The sequence below is a fragment of the Oncorhynchus tshawytscha genome, linkage group LG04, assembly GCF_018296145.1.
Source record: "Oncorhynchus tshawytscha isolate Ot180627B linkage group LG04, Otsh_v2.0, whole genome shotgun sequence".
Lineage (NCBI taxonomy): Eukaryota > Metazoa > Chordata > Actinopteri > Salmoniformes > Salmonidae > Oncorhynchus > Oncorhynchus tshawytscha.
Genome location: NC_056432.1, coordinates 19,634,470 through 19,651,352, shown reverse-complemented (window position 1 = coordinate 19,651,352; position 16,883 = coordinate 19,634,470). Strand labels below are relative to the sequence as shown.

Genomic DNA, 16,883 nt, shown 5'->3' with positions numbered 1-16,883 from the left:
TTCCGCAAGTGTTCGCCGTGACTGTGACTGTTTCTCAGACTCTAATTTCTCATTGGTCACTGTAAGCAACGCTTTGATTCATTTTTTCCTTTCAGTCACTGTTTATCAAAGGAGGCTTACTACGCAGATGGAGGAAATTGGTTCTCAGGAAACACAGAAGTGATAGAAACATTAAAAAAACATTTATCCTATTACAGGAAGTTAGTCAAAGCAGTACTTCCCCTACAAGAGCAATGCACCTCTCCAACACTATCTGCAGTTTTTTATTACAGTATTTTTCACACGCGCACACACACACACACACACACACACGAGAACACACACACACACCTGTTCCTGGGTAGTGTCCTCATCTTGCCGTCTGCTCCTCCCTGGCCCCAGTACTTGTTCTGGCCTCCGTTGAAGCCACGGTTCCGGCTCTCTCCCACAAACAGAGACTGAGTCACTTCCTGACTGGAACCCTCGTCCTTGGGATAACTACCGTCACTGACGGAGGGAGAGGAAAGGGACAGGATGTGTTTTTGAGCATAAGTGTATGTGTAGTGGGGGTGTTAGGAATGTACAGACAGAAACACAGGTGTAGAAACAGACACAGGAGCCTTGGTACATACCTCGCAAAGGAGAGTCCCACCCCATTGTCTGCAAATCTATAACCAGAGAGAATGAACGTATCATTCATTCTGCATTGTAGACGTGCACTGTGTGAGAGCTCCACTGAGTAGGGCTAACCCAGAAGTGTAGGAGTCACCAGTTCAATGTCATCCATAGAATTGAGGACTGAGAAAGAGGAACTCCTGGCCCTTTGCCACATCCGAGATGGCCACTTGATAACATGTTAGCTTAGCATGCTAGCTACTAATTCTAATGCAAGTTGCTACAGTAAAACCCGAGTCACTTCTGAGACACTTTTCTCTGTGCGAATCATACAGGGACATCGAAGACAGAAGCGATGACATGTGACTACTGCACAGCACATTGATGAACAAGGATACAGTAACCACATTCATGGGCTCAATGAGATGACATCACAGCACGCACCCAGAGTTCTGAATGGTAATGTCACCGCCTCGTATCCAGGCTCCGAGGTCATTGTTCTTAAAGGCGATGAGTGTGTCGATGAGAGCAGCCACCCTGGGACGGTTTGGGTCTGCATTCTCATGTGGACGGAACCTGAAACAGACCCATGTGTAATATGAGTATAGAAACACACATACTCTTGATCTTTCTCTCTGACACACAGATACACATACTCTTAGAAAATACACACAGACAAACACTATGCACACAGACAAACACTACGCACACAGACAAACACACACAGACAAACACTATGCACACAGACAAATACTATGCACACAGACAAACAAACACACACTCAGTCCTCACCTTCACACACAAACACACACAGCGTAAGCAGTGGTCTTAGATGGCCTAAGCTATTTTCTTTCTATCTGTTGAAGAAGAGGCTTGTATTTGGACAGACTGGTGCAGATTGGAGCCTTGTTTTGTCTGTAAACACAAACCTGCCAGACCCTCCAGACTACTGTACAAGGAGAGTACCGACCAGTACAGGCTATCAAAGTACAGTACAGACCAGTACAGACCATACCATTTAAACTACATACCATCTACAGTAAGTGCTGTAGAGATAGATACTAACTAAACCACAGCCTACTAGACCAAGTAAATATATAGACAATGATTTATCCAAATGATTGATTCCTGCATGTCGAAATTTAATTGTAAATGCAATGTAGTTTGACCTGTATTCTTACCTGGCGTTGTTGTCCAGACACAGGTACTCCCGGGGGTCTGCAGCACTGGCATTGGTGGTCTTCACACCTTTATCAATGAAGAGCCCAGCCTGGGTAACACAAACAGGTATGGAAACTATGGTCATAAAGGAGTCGGACAGTTTTACATATTTTGCATGCGAGTGTCGTAATAGCACACAGTAGCAACTCTGTAAAATAGATATATTGTCAAATGTACGGGATATAAGAGTGTAATGTGCAGTTCAAGGGTGAATGCAATGTAATGAGACTGTGTATATACCATAGGTATACACTACCGGCCAAAAGTTTTAGAACACCTATTCATTCAAGGGTTTTCTATATTTTTGCTATTTTCTACATTGTAGAATAATAGTGAAGACATCAAAACTATGAAATAACACATATGGGATCATATGGTAACCAAAAGTGTTAAACAAATCAAAATATATTTGATATTTGAGCTTCTTCAAACAACCTTTGCCTTGATAACAGCTTTGCACACTCTTGGCATTCTCTCAACCAGCTTCATGAGGTAGTCACCTGGAATGCATTTTAATTACCAGGTGTGCCTTCTTAAAAGTTAAGTTGTGGAATTTCTTTAATTCTTAATGTGTTTGAGCCAATCAGTTGTGTTGTGACAAGGTAGGGTTGGAAGATAGCCTTATTTGGTAAAAGACCAAGTTCATATTATGGCAAGAACAGCTCAAATAAGCAAAGAGAAACGACAGTCCATCATTACTTTTAAGACATGAAGGTCAGTCAATCCGGAACATTTCAAGAACTTTGAAAGTTTCTTCAAGTGCAGTTGCAAAAACCATCAAGTGCTATGATGAAATTGGCTCTCGTGAGGACCGCCACAGGAATGGAAGACCCAGAGTTACCTCTGCTGCAGAGGATAAGTTCATTAGAGTTAACTGCACCTCAGAAATTACAGCCCAAATAAATGCTTCAGAGTTCAAGTAACAAATACATCTCAACATCAACTGTTCAGAGGAGACTGTGAATCAGGCCTTCATGGTTGTATTTCTGCAAAGAAACCACTGCCAAAGGACACCAATGCGAAGAAGAGACTAGCTTGGGCCAAGAAACACGATCAATGGACATTAGACCGGTGGAAATTTGGTCTTTGGTCTGGAGTCCAAATTGGAAATTTTTGGTTCTAACCGACGTGTCTTTGTGAGACGCGGTGTGGGTGAACAGATGATCCCCCGCATGTGTATTTCCCACCGTAAAGCATGGAGGAGGAGGTGTTATGGTGTGGGGATGTCTTGCTGGTGACACTGTCTGTCACATGGCTACCACAGCATTCTGCAGCGATACGCCATCCCATCTGGTTTGGGATTAGTGGGACTATCATTTGTTTTTCAACAGGACAATGACCCAACACACCTCCAGGCTGTGTAAGGCCTATTTTACCAAAAAGGAAATTGATGGAGTGCTGCATCAGATGACCTGGCCTCCACAATCCCCCGACCTCATCCAAATTGATATGGTTTGGAGTGAGTCGGATCGCAGAGTGAAGGAAAAGCAGCCAACAAGTCCTCAGAATATGTGGGAACTCCTGCAAGACTGTTGGAAAAGCATTCCAGGTGAAGCTGGTCATCAAGACAAAAGGGTGGCTATTTGAAGAATCTCAAATATAAAATATATTTTGATTTGTTTTTTGGTTACTACATGATTCCATGTGTTATTTCATAGTTTTGATGTCTTCACTATTATTCTACAATGTGGAAAATAGTACAAATAAATAAAAACCTTTGAAGGAGTAGCTGTTCTAAAACTTTTGACCAGTAGTATATTACTGAAGCAGAGTCTTGAGACTGTAAGCTCACTCCTTATGAGAGAGGCACTTGTGGTCAGAGTGGGAAATGGGCTCCCAGTTCACCTAACCTAATTTTGCTATTAAGAGAAAAGTAAGAGAAAATACAAAAAAAGCATGCATTTTTTTGTATTTTGTTTGTACCACCATCTTTGAAATGTAAGAGAAGGGCCATAATGTATTATTCTAGCCCAGGTGCAATTTAGATTTTGGCCACTAGATGGCAGCAGTATATGTACAAAGTTTTAGACTGATCCAATTAACCATTTTTTATTTTACCTTTATTTAAGTAGGCAAGTCAGTTTTAAGAACAAATTCTACCGTTGCTAGGTTTCTCGTGGGCGTGGTTTTGCACCAAGTTTGGCATGGATAAAAAGGATGCATGCATGTGTAAGGTTTTGAGTGAGAGCTGGCATACTGTATGTGGGAGAAATCAGACAATTGGAAGAGCCCTTACTACGTTGTGTATGTGATCCCTGCGGGGGAATTTAAAGCCAAGACCTCGGTGTTGTTAGCACCATGCTTTTACCAGCTGAGCCACACAGAACCACAGTGTTTTTGTCTTCTACACAGTGCTGCCAGTGAGTGGTACCTTAAAGTTGGAGTGCACACGGTTGTTGTAGAAGATCCCCAGAGGGGTCAGTTCTGCCCGGGTCTCTGGAAACAGCCCATGAGAGTCCCCTGTGGATGAGCTGTGGAACACATACCATATCCCAGCATCCTTTAGGATGACATGGGGGGGGTGAATGGAGTGAAAAATAATAATGATCCTGGAGTAATAATCAATCACATGTATTTAAAAGCTCTTTTTACATCAGTAGATGTCACAAAGCATTAATACAGAAACCCAGCCTAAAACCCCTAAGAGCAAGCAATGCAGATGTAAAAGCATGCGGCTAGGAAAAACTCCCTAGAAAGACAGGAACCTAGGAAGAAACCTAGAGGAACCAGGCTCTGAGGGGTGGCCAGTCCTCTTCTGGCTGTGCCCGGTGGAGATTATAAGAGTACATGGCCATTAAGGCCAGATCGTTCTACACAATGTTAAAATGTTCATAGATGACCAGCGGTGTCAAACAATAATCAAAGTGGTTATAGAGGGTGCAACAAGTCAGCACCTCAGGAGTAAATGTCAGTTTGCTTTTCATAGCCGAGCATTCAGAGTTCGAGACAGCAGGTATGAGAGAGCTCTCTCTCTCTCTCTCTCTCTCTCTCTCTCTCTCTCTCTCTCTCTCTCTTACCTGCTGTCTCGAACTCTGAATGCTCGGCTATGAAAAGGGAGAGAGAGAGAGAACTGCACAGAGAGAGTACTGTCATTGAGTATTGCACAGAGAGAGTACTGTCATTGAGTATTGCACAGTGAGAGTACTGTCATTGAGTATTGCACAGCCACATTGATTGTGCTTGAACTAGAACAGTAAGGTCTTGATGTTGAACTTTATCTCCTGGTTGAAGCCATAATTTATTGCTGTTGATGTAAAAGTAAGAACCCAATATCTCCCCAGATTTATCACCTCATCACATGAGATGAACCGGTAAGCCACAGTCTTAGATCCTTATGAGTGGCTAAACGTTAAAGCTGGGGGGGGCTCACCAGATGTACAGTCTCAGTCCCCTGCTGATCTTTATTAATTCATTATTAAACAGTGTTGTTTTGTTGGTAGGCAGAGATGCTTATTACAGTCATACCTGGGAGCCAGCAGCAGCGTTGCTTATGAGGTTATTATTGGGATTGGCGATCCAGAACGTAGACACTGCCCTAAAACAACACACACACACACCGAGCAGACAGACAGACACACAGGGAGGATGAAAGGGCATTAGAGGAGATGTCTCCAGGCTAACTGATTGTTAATATCAGGATCTATTCATTTAATAAGAACAGTGACTCCTGTTATCCATGGAATAATTCACCTCTCCCACATAAATCCTGTCCAGGGACGGTTCTGCCAACACACACACACACACACACACACACACACACACACACACACACACACACACACCTGTACTCTCTCTCACACACACATACACACAGTCCTCCAAAAACAGCGCCTGCTGCTCCCCAAACAGACCTCCTTTTCAACCTCCCCCAGAAACAGAAACACATCTCATGCAACGGTGTGGTTGATTTTGCAGGGATAAGACGGCCCGAGGACATGAACCCTTTGTCTTCTCTCAAGGTAGGCCTGTCCAACCCAGTAAAACCTGACACACCACACCCCACAGTAGGCCTGTCCAACCCAGTAAAACCTGACACACCACACCCCACAGTACCTGTCCACCCACCACACCCCACCCCACAGTAGGCCTGTCCAACACACCACACCCCAAGTAGGCCTGTCCAACCCAGTAAAACCTGACACACCACACCCCACAGTAGGCCTGTCCAACCCAGTAAAACCTGACACACCACACCCCACAGTAGGCCTGTCCAACCCAGTAAAACCTGACACCACACCCCACAGTAGGCCTGTCCAACCCAGTAAAACCCCACAGTGACACCACACCCCTGTCCAACCCAGTAAAACCTGACACACCCCACACCCCCACAGCCTGTAAAACCAACACCACACCCCACAGTAAAAGTAAAACCTGACACCACACCCCACAGTAGGCCTGTCCAACCCAGTAAAACCTGACACACCACACCCCTTACTTCCATTACTCTTTCTTCTTGAGCTATATTTTTTTCTCATTTCTGCCTCTTCACTTTCATTGTTCCTCTAATTTCCCCTCTGTCAAAGTTTACTCTTTCTCGGCCAGACAAGTATTTCCTGTGTCTTACTTGCACTCCATGCTCGGCGAAGGTGTATAGTTCTTATACACTTTGTCTCGGATGCTGGTGCACATGGTCTCGTTGCGGTCGGTGGGCAGGAGTGTTCCTGGTCGGGTCATCAAACCCAGGTTGTGGAAGAACGTGTTCCTCTGCTCCATCCCGTCCTCCAGGAAGAAACAGTGACCCAGGGTGTCATAGCCTACAGTGTCCTTCACCTGGAGAGGAGAAACATTTGGGAAACGCTACACACCAATGACAGGAGCAGAGCAGGAAAGCAGCTTGGAGTTACTGCATCATGTCATCTGAATGATGGTCGATTCACTTTCTCAACGCATTTGACATTTATTTATTTCATGACTGGCGTCATATGGTCCTCATTTCCCCAACTTTTATCACACATACGGCACATACACACACACACCAGGGCTGGAGTCAATTCGAAATAAAGACAGTCGATTCATGAAGTACATCTATTTTCAATGATAAATCAATAAACTGAGAGGTTTTTCAAAAGTATTTTCTTTTTAATAAAAAACAAATTAAAATCACTTCCTGAATTGACTGCCTTCAATTATAATTGACCCCAACCTGACACACACACGTTCACACACATACAGCACACACACCAGCAGGCCATTGGTGGCGTGGATGGTGATGCAGCGGGAGAAGGAGTGGTGGATGGAGAGGCCGTCCACGTAGGCTGGTTCCCGGTAGCCCCCTCGCCAGTCAACATCCCCACAGCGGTGGAAGTGGACCGGGTAGCGGCCCTGCTCCTGCTGCCCCATGTTCCTCAGCTCCACGTGGGACAGGTGCACCGAAGTGAAGTTCCCAAATATCTGAGGAGAAATGGGGTAGAGAGAGAGAGAGAGAGAGAGAGAGAGAGAGAGAAAAAAAATAAGCTGTGGTGTGTTGTGCTGTGTTGTGTGGTGTATTGTGCTGTACTGTGCGGTGTGGTGTGTTGTACTGTGCTGTGTGTTGTGCTGTGCTGTGTTGTGCTGTGCTGTGCTGTGTTGTGTGTGTTGTGCTGTCTTGTGGAGTGCTGTCTTGTGGAGTGCTGTCTTGTGGGGTGCTGTCTTGTGGAGTGCTGCATCATATTACTCTGGTTCTGCTGATCTATTGGTGGCTCTATTTTACTGTTACATCTATTGATGAATCGAACATCATGCAACAACTGAGATTATCTGTACACAAACAATGCTAGAGAGAGAGACACACACACAAATATGACCTAATGAACAAATAGACACAAAAACATGCAGTAAACTCAGGGAGGTCTTTCTTAGGTATATGGCCTTTTCCACATTGCCTGTTTTGTGTTAAGGAGATATTGGCCAATCCCTCAAGCTAACTGTAACTCACTCATTCACTCACCCAAACTCTCTCACACACACACTACACTTGGACAGAACTCTCTACAGTCAATAAACAAGGGTTTTTTCCATTTACTGCAAAGGGGCTGCTTTTACATAAGGCAAGAGGAATGTTATTATGTATTTATCAGAAGAGAGCATGAGTATGTAACACATTATACAGGGAAAATATTGTACTTGCATCCTGGATACAGAGAATGTGTGTGTGTGAGGGAGGGGTGTGTGCATCGACGTTGGTCTGATGTTTGAGTTTTCTGTGTGCTCAGTGGGGTTGTGAAATATACAGAGTAAAAAAGGACAAAGAAGGATTACAATACTGAAACACAAAACATTAATGAGTGTTGCTCATCCATGCTCCCTCTTTCTCTGAGTGGTGCCTGGGTTGTGTTCATTAGGGCATGCAACGGAAACCATTGCAACCAATTTCTTATTGGAGAAGGCCAGGTAGTCCCTCCCTGTTTCAGTCTGTTTTCTTCCATTAAGTACCTACTGAACATTACATGTTGTTAGATCATGTGTGAATGATGAATGTCCTCAGTCATTCAGCATCTGCTGAATGCTCTAATGACCCTCCGCCACAGTAATATGGTAATGTTCAACGTGATTACACTAGATTGAATGGCATTAGATAAGCATATAACTCAGGCTGAAATGCACAGGGCAGGCAGGCTCAAGGTTCAACACAGACCCGATACTCACAGCTACACATGGTTACATAAGCACACACCTTGATGTGTCCACCGTATGTGTCGTGGCCAAAGAACTGGCACCAGTTGTTTCCATAGCAGGTGTTTTCCATCTCCCCATAGATGAGTATGTTCCTGCTGAGCAGTGCCACCTCCGCTCGCATGTCCATCCCGTCCACAATCTCCCCCATGTGACCAAACTGGGGCCTCCCTGGGAGAGGGGACACATGGTACACATTCTTCATAGCATGTACTATTGTCATAAATCAGTGAAAGCAACAAATCAATTGTTGTATGTAAACATTTAGACATACATAGTAATATGATATTTAAAAGTGTTCACATTAACAACAGTCGGCCAAATATATGGTTGTCTCGATACAGTAGGTCTGGATATAATTTGATGGGGCCAGGTGAGTGACCTTAATCCCATACAGAGCAACATCAGCACCTCTCTTTCTAGCCATGAAAACAATTTAGAGAGAATGAGATGAGACTGGGTTTGTCATTATTGTCTCTCAATATGGCAAGCCAACTGCTGCCAATGCCAACCATAGGATGTGTGCTTCACCTCACAAACATTGAGAGACAGAGACAGAGACAGAGACAGAGACAGAGACATACACCATACACAGCTCTTGCTCCAGGAAGGGAGGTGGCTTGTGTCGACATCAGAGCAGTGGGCCAAACAGAGGTGTTGGCAGACAGGGGACTACACAGGGTGGAACACCAGACCAGATTACAACAAACTGGTCTTTGTTACAACCAGGTTATGATGTCCTTTTCATAACAAGATCAAGACATCATACTTTGGCTGTTATCTGGTCAGATTACAACCAGATGAGGACTTTTTTTTGGTCGTTATTGCTAAAAAGAAGTGAACATAAATTCCTTACAACCAGTATAGAATCTGACCATGATGTCATTGCAACCAGTTTTGCTCGCTGGGCTTGTGACACCATGGACAGTTTATAAAACCGGACTGGCATCCACACACACACCAGAAAACAGGACGATGGAGGGAGGGACAGAGAGAGGGAAATAAATACATCTGAAATGTAATATTTTGTGAGTATAATGTTTACTGTTCATTTCTTAAACTCAGAGAAATAGGCAATGAGCCAACAGGCCCCCCATTTACCAATTGAAATTAAGAGAGAGAGAGAGAAAGAGAGAGTCCGCGAGAACAATACAGACTTACAGGCAATTTTCGTTCCCAAAATTGAAAACAAATACAAACATTTTGAAACCAAAGCAGAAAAGGAGAAAATCCAATATCTATTGGGAGAAACCTCCCCTTTGTGCCATATTAGCTGCAAAATATGTATCTTCCTGCCACACCCGTAGGGACAGCCAGTGGAACGACCAACTGGAACAATAGCATTGCTATGTCTTTCACTTTTTAATTATTGTCCTCATTCATTTCTTACTGTAGTGTCCTGTTAATTGTTACTACTCATTGAGCATTATTATTTTTCCTATTATTATCTATCTGCGTCATCATTGATTTGTTGTGCCTATATCTTTGCTTTGGCAATGTATGCGGAAACACTTCCCATACCAATAAAGTATGAGAGAGTGAGAGAAGAGAGAGAGAGAGAGAAAAGAGAAAAGAGAGAGACAGAGAGAAAAGAGAGAGAGAGAGAGAGAAAAGAGAGAGAGACAGAAAAGAGAGAGAGAGAGACAGAGAAAAGAGAGAGAGAGAGACGAGAGAGAGAGACAGAGAAAAGAGAGAGAGAGAGACAGAGAAAAGAGCGAGAGAGAGAGAAGAGAGAGCGAGAGAAAAGAGAGAAAGAGACAGAGAGAAAAGAGAGAGAGACAGAGAGAAAAGAGAGAGACAGACAGACAGACAGAGACAGAGAGAGAGAGACAGACAGAGAGAGAGAGAGACAGAGAGATATAATTGACCAACACCATCCCATGTAGGAGAAAAGCCTGACTACCTGTCTTTTCCCAAGGGTCATTTATAGAACTAAAAATGAAAGACCATGGCTCAGGATTTATAAATAAATAATGATACTTATTTTTATATCATACCATATCCAGTTAAAAACACAGCAGTGATACTCAATATCAGAATTAAAGTAAGCCCCCATAAATGTACAAACACTACCTTCGTTTTCACTCACCTTGAACTCTGACCTGTCTGCTGGTGCAGTGGGGGCAGGGAAGGAGTGTGAACTCCTCTGCCTGATGCATGGAATAGTCAGTACTGGCAACCACAACATGGTTCCCGGGTTGCCAGGTGTGTACATCATCCTGAAGGTTGAGGACTACCTGGTCCACAGCATCCACCTGGAACCCAGATATGGGATAACCTAGAAGAGCACAGATAAGATCTGTTGGATTAGCAGTTTTCTACCTGCATACCAAATAACTAATGGCGAATACAGGATCTAGAGTCACAAAAAATTTCGCTAAAACTAAGGATTTGTGTGGTTTAATGAGATAACAAACCTGAACCATACCATACACCCAACATTCAAGCTAAAAGTTGGACGAAAACAATAACAAACCTCCATAGTGTATCTTGAACTGACTCTGTGGACCATTGAAGTGTGAGAGTAAGACTGTATGAGAACAAACATCTCAGCTTACTGGACATACCAGTGCCAAACCCAAACCCCCTCCTGGGGAGCTGCTGTTTGCCCTGGTGACAGAAGGACCCTGCCCGCACACGCTCAGGAATGTTCAGTCCAGCTGATTGATCTAGCCTGTAAACACTAATCACTTGAACCCCCCACACATACACCATCCAGGAAAAGCTGCAAGATCAGAGAATCTGAGTGTAAGCTTTGCTTTTAAGTGGCATTCCTGACTATGTGAAGTGCCTGATATGACCTGTTCAATAAGCAGACAATCAATGACATACACAAGTAAACAAGCACCTACAATAATGCTCTCCTTAAGCAATATTTGTGGTATTGGGTTACCAATGTGGTAACACTTTTCTTAAAGCCTGTAGGTATAATGGACTAATGCGGTTATGGAAATTTTAAAAGATAAGTAATGTAAGAAGTTATAAACCATTCTAGCTGCAGGGTTTAAGTAAAGCCAAACTGGTTATAAATCACCCACCGTTCCTCCATTCGCTGTACGCGGTGACAGAGAAGCCGACCCCGTCCACAGTGCTGAAGTTCTTCCGGGCCAGCGCCTTTCCTCCCGTGTCATGGTTCTCATGTTCCCGCACGTCCTCGGAACACGAGCCGTTCCCTCCACCAATTACAGATACCAGTGCCCAGGCCTGCCTGTGGACAGAGACACAGAGTTTGAGCTTTAGAAGTTAAGAAATCGAGGTAACACTTAAAGCATCCAGGCAGATATGCTCTATAACTTGTTATAAGCCGGTATGAGCCTTTTTATAGTTTTATAATAAGGCTTGTTGCTATGTTATTTGTCTCTACACTCTTACAAAAAAATGTGCTATCTAGAACCTAAAAGGGTTCTTCAGCTGTCCCCAAAAGGGTTCTTCAGCTGTCCCCTTCAGCTGTCCCCGTACCCTTTGAAGAACTCTTTTTGGTTCCATGTTGAACCCTTTACACAAAGGGTTTTATCTGGAACCAAAAAGGGTTCTCCCAAAGTCCCAGTCGGTATTCACATAATATTTCCCCTCGATCATGCCCACAAATTGAGGAAAACAAACATTATTTCCTATTGTAAAAGAGGCAACTTCATAGTCAATTTGTTGTTATAAAGAAATAACAAAACATGCCAAAAAGCTGCTGTGTTGTTCAACATAAATGCAACCAGGTAAAAAATCCCAACCTACAGATTGCAACGTCCCACGTAGGGAAATAGAGCCTGTGAGAAGAGCACTGTGGCTTCAGGCTATTGGGCGTGGGAGACTGGGAGATGTGGGAGACTGGGATACTGGGAGACTGGGAGAAGTGGGAGAGTGGGAGACTGGGAGAAGTGGGAGAGTGGGAGACTGGGAGACTGGGAGATGTGGGAGACTGGGAGACTGGGAGACTGGGAGACGTGGGAGAGTGGGAGATCTGGGAGACTGGGAGATGTGGGGACCCGGCGTGTGGAAAACATTTAATCACAGGTAAGACATTTAACTTGTTTAGTATAGTCCCTTTGTAACTCCACTCACTACTTGTAGATGTATAGTCCTTTTTTGTGTTGCTGGTCTTGGCTAGCTAGCTAGTACTCCCTCACGTGGCTGCTAGCACCATCATAAAAAGGGGGATGAGAGAAGCCCTACAATATTAGGTTTTTCTATGTAGCGAGAACACTATGGAGCAGGCAATGTTGAAAAGTAATATTTACACGTTGTACTTTTCTTAAATGTAGTTTTGAAATTGACTAAAACAAACAGATATGACAAGAACATTTAGTTTGAAAAAGGTCACGTTTTTGCTGTGAGTCAATGGAGTAACCTAGGTAACCACAGGTTATTTTCCCCACAGGCAGGCAGGGCCGCAATGTTCTATCTAATACCGACTGGGACTATGGGGAGAGCCGAAGAACCCTTTTGGAACCCTCTTTTCTAAGAGTGTATGCATAACATATTTAACTGCACATTATTGTAGTCATGTAGTCCTGTAGTGACCACTGTAAAGAAAGCATTGGGAGTATCAACAGGACAACATTCTCATGAATAGTGAATGAATACACTACATGAATAGTGTCAGTGTGTGTGTGTGTGTGTGTGTGTGTGTGTGTGTGTGTGTGTGTGTGTGTGTGTGTGTGTGTGTGTGTGTGTGTGTGTGTGTGTGTGTGTGTGTGTGTGTGTGTGTGTGGTCATCACATTCACCTCAATCATTTAGACTGAGAATTGGCATCAGAAAAATGAAGGAAGTATTCGAGCGAGATAGCGGTGGATATCTCAGTCCAGCACACCACAATACCCACTAGGCAAAACACAATCTGCCTCTGAAGTGGAGATAAGTCTAGTAATCCCCTGGTTCAAGGCTTGGGTGTGGAGCAGGGGTCATGCAACTCTGGACCAGTGAAGGGTGTAGAGTGAAATGTCAGCATCAACACAACGTCAAAACAAAGTCAAAATAACTACAAAACAATGTCATCACCTTTCATAAAGCATTTTGTTTGGTTACTCCTTAAAGAGTCTATTGACATGCATCAATCTAAGCAACATATTTAAAAAATCCCCATAAAATGCTGTCAGTTTAAGTTAGAGATATGTTTTTTTTGTATGGGCTGCATCCGCCTATGTCGGCCTTACGCATCTGCGGTGAAAGATGGCCGATCTACAGCGGTGTTAGTCAGACAATGAGACATCCCGAAAACCGGACTTCTCACGAAACCATCTGTAATGCCCGGATATGACCCCTCTATGGAAAGATGAGACTCTCATAAACACGATGGTGTTCTCTGTTTTGCTTATCTTCCCACAAGTGTCACGGGACTCGTCTGAAGGTAACCCGTACAAATGAATGGAAGTATTGAGATAGACAGACTTCTTAAATCTCCTAGATACTGTATAGGACAGACTTCTTATATCTCCTGGATACTGTATAGGACAGACTTCTTATATCTCCTAGTTACTGTATAGGACAGACTTCTTATATCTCCTAGATACTGTATAGGACAGACTTCTTATATCTCCTAGATACTGTATAGGACAGACTTCTTATATCTCCTAGATACTGTATAGGACAGACTTCTTATATCTCCTAGATACTGTATAGGACAGACTTCTTATATCTCCTAGATACTGTATAGGACAGACTTCTTAAATCTCCTAGATACTGTATAGGACATACTTCTTAAATATCCTAGATACTGTATAGGACAGACTTCTTAAATCTCCTAGATACTGTATAGGACAGACTTCTTAAATCTCCTAGATACTGTATAGGACAGACTTCTTAAATCTCCTAGATACTGTATAGGACAGACTTCTTAAATCTCCTAGATACTGTATAGAACAGACACTTCAAAGCCTTGTTCTTTCTGATTTCTCTTTGACTGTCTTTTTTGCCATTTATGAACGTGTTATTCAATGTGTTTCTGTGGGCTATAGTAGTAAAGGCCAAATTCTATAATTTATCAAATAATTGTTTTATTTATTTATTTATTCATAAAGGGGTCCTATAATTCCAAATCAAATAGTTAAATGATCCATGGTATGACCATCTTAAAACAATTCCATATGTCAGCTTAGTAAAAAAAAAACAATGGCTTAGACTTTTAAACATCAAATAAGCTTTATGCTTATCAGGAATTCTCTCATCACAATCACACAGTCATTATCTTCAACCATCATGTACCCTTTTCAGGCGTGGTAACATTTTTAAAAACTTTCCCCTAGTGTTACCTTTTTAAAAGCTTTCCCCTGTACTTCTTTAGGCTTCACATCTGACAGGGCACTCCATATGATGACGTCTGGAAGTAGGCCCGACTGTCAGCTCTCTGTTGAGGTTGGTCCTAACGACACAATCATGGGCCAATATGCCATTCAGCAGATCAAAGAGCCTCTCTACCATTTACCCACTGAAATACAAACAGGAACCATCTGTGAAATCACCCTGTCCTCCCAGCAGCTATTACACTCAATGTGTGTGTGTGTGCGCAACTTCTGGTGTGCATTTACTGTGAACACTGAGGCTGTATCTGCTTTAAGTTACAGTTATAACAGTGGCCAAGTAGGCTACTGTGGCTATGTGATCATAATGTAGGCCTAACAGAGTGGCCTACCATCAATAACAATGCATCCCATAACATTTTAGCATGGAAATAACTATCATTCAGCCTACAGTAGCAGCCAATGTGTTGTGTTCAAAGTAGGCCCACATTCCATTTGACTTTTGGAAGAAAATATGCAGGGCTTGACACTGTCCTGTTAATCCACTTGTCCTTCAGACAAGGAGGTGATTGAAAATGTGTTGATTGATGCAAGAAACCACTTTACAAAATAAAGTTAATTCATATTCCCACACCATTATTACAGAGAATCAGACAAATTATGCTACCCTCTGCCTATTGGCTACTTAGATTATTCAAGCCTGTCTCAAAATACACTGCTCAAAAAAATAAAGGGAACACTTAAACAACACAATGTAACTCCAAGTCAATCACACTTCTGTGAAATCAAACTGTCCACTTAGGAAGCAACACTGATTGACAATACATTTCACATGCTGTTGTGCAAATGGAATAGACAACAGGTGGAAATTATAGGCATTTAGCAAGACAACCCCAATAAAGGAGTGCTTCTGCAGGTGGGGACCACAGACCACTTCTCAGTTCCTATGCTTCCTGGCTGATGTTTTGGTCACTTTTGAATGCTTGCGGTGCTTTCACTCTAGTGGTAGCATGAGACGGAGTCTACTACCCACACAAGTGGCTCAGGTAGTGCAGCTCATCCAGGATGGCACATCAATGCGAGATGTGGAAAGAAGGTTTGCTGTGTCTGTCAGCGTAGTGTCCAGAGCATGGAGGCGCTACCAGGAGACAGGCCAGTACATCAGGAGACGTGGAGGAGGCCGTAGGAGGGCAACAACCCAGCAGCAGGACCTCTACCTCCGCCTTTGTGCAAGGAGGAGCACTGCCAGAGCCCTGCAAAATTACCTCCAGCAGGCCACAAATGTGCATGTGTCTGCTCAAACGGTCAGAAACAGACTCCATGAGGGTGGTATGAGGGTCCGACGTCCACAGGTGGGGGTTGTGCTTACAGCCCAACACCGTGCAGGACGTTTGGCATTTGCCAGAGAACACCAAGATTGGCAAATTCGCCACTGGCGTCCTGTGCTCTTCACAGATGAAAGCAGGTTCACACTGAGCACATGTGACAGACGTGACAGTCTGGAGACGCCGTAGAGAACGTTCTGCTGTCTGCAACATCCTCCAGCATGACCGGTTTGGCGGTGGGTCAGTCATGGTGTGGGGTGGCATTTCTTTGGGGGGCCGCACAGCCCTCCATGTGCTCACCAGAGGTAGCCTGACTGCCATTAGGTACCGAGATGAGATCCTCAGACTCCTTGTGAGACCATATGCTGGTGTGGTTGGCCTGGGTTCCTCCTACTGCAAGACAATGCTAGACCTCATGTGGCTGGAGTGTGTCAGCAGTTCCTGCAAGAGGAAGGCATTGATGCTATGGACTGGCCCGCCCGTTCCCCAGACCTGAATCCAATTGAGCACATCTGGGACATCTTGTCTCGCACCATCCACCAACGCCACGTTGCACCACAGACTGTCCAGGAGTTGGCGGATGCTTTAGTCCAGGTCTGGGAGGAGATCCCTCAGGAGACCATCCGCCACCTCATCAGGAGCATGCCCAGGCGTTGTAGTGAGGTCATACAGGCACGTGGAGGCCACACACACTACTGAGCCTCATTATTTTTTTTATTTTTATATTTTTATTAAACACACACAAGAATGGTGTATAGGTATACAAGACAGGTATACAATTCTTATCTAAACATAAAAGAGCATACAGGAACAACAAGACCCAGAGTTCTGGGTGCAGAACAAATAATACAAAACACGACA

The 16,883-nt window shown here is 43.7% G+C and overlaps 1 protein-coding gene across 4 annotated transcripts in view; it reads right to left on the bottom strand.

The window, feature by feature from the left end:
* Positions 1 to 16,883, bottom strand: part of cemip2 (cell migration inducing hyaluronidase 2) — a 44,380-nt gene that overhangs the window by 12,465 nt on the left and 15,032 nt on the right. For all 4 annotated transcript variants that reach the window (XM_024417022.2, XM_024417020.2, XM_024417023.2 and 1 more), the window contains 11 exons: positions 11,505 to 11,674; positions 10,556 to 10,744; positions 8,468 to 8,637; positions 6,997 to 7,206; positions 6,380 to 6,585; positions 5,281 to 5,350; positions 4,187 to 4,315; positions 1,776 to 1,864; positions 1,039 to 1,170; positions 612 to 647; positions 331 to 486 (listed from right to left, as the gene is read on the bottom strand). In XM_024417022.2, the coding sequence (XP_024272790.1) occupies positions 331 to 486; positions 612 to 647; positions 1,039 to 1,170; positions 1,776 to 1,864; positions 4,187 to 4,315; positions 5,281 to 5,350; positions 6,380 to 6,585; positions 6,997 to 7,206; positions 8,468 to 8,637; positions 10,556 to 10,744; positions 11,505 to 11,674 (1,557 nt within the window). The remainder of the gene's footprint in view (positions 1 to 330; positions 487 to 611; positions 648 to 1,038; positions 1,171 to 1,775; positions 1,865 to 4,186; positions 4,316 to 5,280; positions 5,351 to 6,379; positions 6,586 to 6,996; positions 7,207 to 8,467; positions 8,638 to 10,555; positions 10,745 to 11,504; positions 11,675 to 16,883) is intronic.